Source organism: Thermobia domestica, chromosome 12 (genome assembly GCF_964235325.1).
Source record: "Thermobia domestica chromosome 12, izTheDome1.hap1.1, whole genome shotgun sequence".
Lineage (NCBI taxonomy): Eukaryota > Metazoa > Arthropoda > Insecta > Zygentoma > Lepismatidae > Thermobia > Thermobia domestica.
This window is the reverse complement of record NC_137465.1, coordinates 27,616,363-27,618,967: the sequence shown is the minus strand read 5'-3', so window position 1 is coordinate 27,618,967 and position 2,605 is coordinate 27,616,363. Positions and strand designations below refer to the sequence as shown.

Sequence of the window (2,605 nt, the reverse complement as noted above, 5' to 3'; positions counted from 1 at the left end):
GAATGAACCCCTGTATACGCCCATATAACTATATAGGGTAATAACACCTCATCCAAGGGGATAAATTAGGTCAAAAACCCCCGAAATTTGAATTTTTGGCAATTTTTTACCCATGAAAGGGAACGACATAGACACCCAATACTAATAGAGGTACATACTATGGTCCTAGGCTACCATACCAAATTTTTAGATTTGGCAATTTCCAAAATTTAAGGGGGGTGGTCCTAGGTACCCCTAGGTCATTGACCCCGGGCCAAGGTCATTGACCTTTGACCTATGACGTCACAAAGGTCGGGGTCAAAGTCCAAATTTTCCTATAGTCAGGCCATTACTACTCCTTATCTCTGAATCAGTAAGCATACGAATAAGAATGCCGTATTTTCCTGGTTTCTCTTTCATAAATACTTTGAAAGAACAGTTGCCCCTAAACAGAGATAACATTTCATCAATAACTGTGTGCATACCAGGAGAAGAATAATGCGGAAACGTTTCGTTCATAGCGTCGAACACTTGGCGAATAGCAGCAAATTTGTCCTTTGCTCTTCGAACCTCTCTAGTATTCCTGTCGTCAAATCGAATAATTCCGCATAGCTGCTGAAATCTGTCTCTGCTCATAGTAGATATATAAAGAAATCTCCCAGAGGCACTAGACCACAAATCAGCTACATCAAATCGGGCATCACCATTTGCTCCCATGTGAATGAGAAGACCTATGTATGCCATTATCTCTTTTTCATTCGTTTTAGGAATGTACAGTCTTCTTGCTTCCTCGTTTGTATGCTGAACAATTATAGTAAGAATGCGCTTTGTAAAAAAAAAAACATTCGAAAGCTTCACGAACTGTCTGCACTTTACCGTCAGTTCTTAGACCCTGACGTTCTCTCACAATATTTTGACCCACACTTCTCGTTTGGCGTGGAGGCTCAGACACGTATGTCCGGCCAGATTTAGCAATGAGTATGTCACCATGTAAACGGTCTTTTCTATTCTCGTCACACAACGTGTCATCTAAGTCACTGAAACACTCAGTGTCGGAACTTTCTCCACTGATATCTTCACGATCTAGGTCGAAATCTTCCTCTTCACTCACTGCTGAACCATTATCATCATATTCTGGTGCAGAATCAGATGATAGCTTCCTCAATTCTTCTTCTATTTCATGTCTCTGTAACTTTTTAGAATCCAATTTGCCAAAAAATCTTAGAAGCTAAATAATTACTTCTAACAACGTACAGAAACTCTCACAACAACCAACAGCGACTAAGTGAACAGCACACGCGATAAGACTGACCGCCAAATTCAGAAAAGGCGGAAAACGGCTATTTATTATACTGCCATCTGTACATGGCAGTTTTAAATATGAGTCACGCCTACTACCAACGGGGGGGGGGGGGTATTTTGTGCCCACCAACATACATAAACAAATTTATGAAACAAACTAACGCTCAATTTTCACCAACGCAAGCTATATGCTTTAGCTAAACATGCTCGATAATAACTTATTTTTCCACAATTTTAAAGTAATAATCAAAATAGTAATTACAAGAAACATAATGGTGGGCACAAAATACCCCAACGTTTGTAGTGCGAGGGTTAATTTTAATCACTTAATAATGATAGTTCAAAATTATGAGAGTCAGTCTAAGTTACCAGGTAATAATAAGAGAAATCAAGCTAACCATATTCCTGTTCGAAATATCAATGTTAGAGAAGATTGTAATCATAATACGAGAGGTAATGTTAGATTTTCTCGTAATGGCAATACAACTGAACAATTTTAGAAGAAACAAAAATAATAATCATACAGCTTTTAGAAATAATGTAAATAATCGATCTCATTCTTCACGTACTCTCAGATTTCGTAGCAATTACATAGGTGGCAGAAATTTTCAGAATAGAAACCAAAGAACTGGTGAAGTAAATAACATACAGGACTGTACTCAAGATTGTGCCATCCAATGTAACCTAATCGAATCTTTTGGTAGCGTCACTTAACGAATTTAAATTATGGCGTCCCTCAAAGCATGCCAAAAGTAAATGGATGCAATTAGTTGAAAAGTTAGTTCATACAGAAGTTTTATCTAAGATCAATATAGATAATATTGAGGTTTCAGATTAATCCTAAGAGTAATCATTTCTTTATTGTGTGATTATTATTATTATTATTATTATTATTATTTGTGATATCAATTGGTTTTTGTCTTGTTTCACTTTGAATATTGTTATGATTTCATTGTAATTTTTACTTCGTTCACATTCTATGCAATCACATCTATGTATCAATACCAGTGGCGTATTTAGGGGGCTTCCAGGCTTAAGCCCTCCCGAAATCTCACTTACTATAGTAAAGTATACGAAATATCTTGAAGAATTTTCACATTTTCAGGCAAAGTCCCCCGAAAGTTAGCAAAGCCCACCCCGAAACAAAATCGTAAATACGCCACTGATCAATATAAAATATTATCTATCAAATTTATGGTAATTATGCCCAGGCCCGTATCCAGGGGGTCTAGAAGGCCGCCCCCCTAAATTTTTGCGGGCCCCCTCTAAAATTTTCACGGTAAGTTTGCAAACGAACTATAATATGGTGATGAACTATAATTTG

The 2,605-nt window shown here is 37.1% G+C and overlaps 1 protein-coding gene across 1 annotated transcript; it reads right to left on the bottom strand.

The window, feature by feature from the left end:
* Nucleotides 1-297: 297 nt before the first annotated feature.
* On the bottom strand, nt 298-723 carry LOC145665905 (uncharacterized). Its single transcript, XM_081733012.1, has one exon. The coding sequence runs from the start codon at nt 721-723 to the stop codon at nt 298-300; it is 426 nt and encodes a 141-aa protein (XP_081589138.1).
* Nucleotides 724-2,605: the final 1,882 nt, after the last annotated feature.

What these genes read in the sequence shown, in the direction of transcription:
- LOC145665905 (XM_081733012.1), bottom strand. Translation starts at nt 723, where the DNA reads ATGGCATACATAGGTCTTCTCATTCACATGGGAGCAAATGGTGATGCC.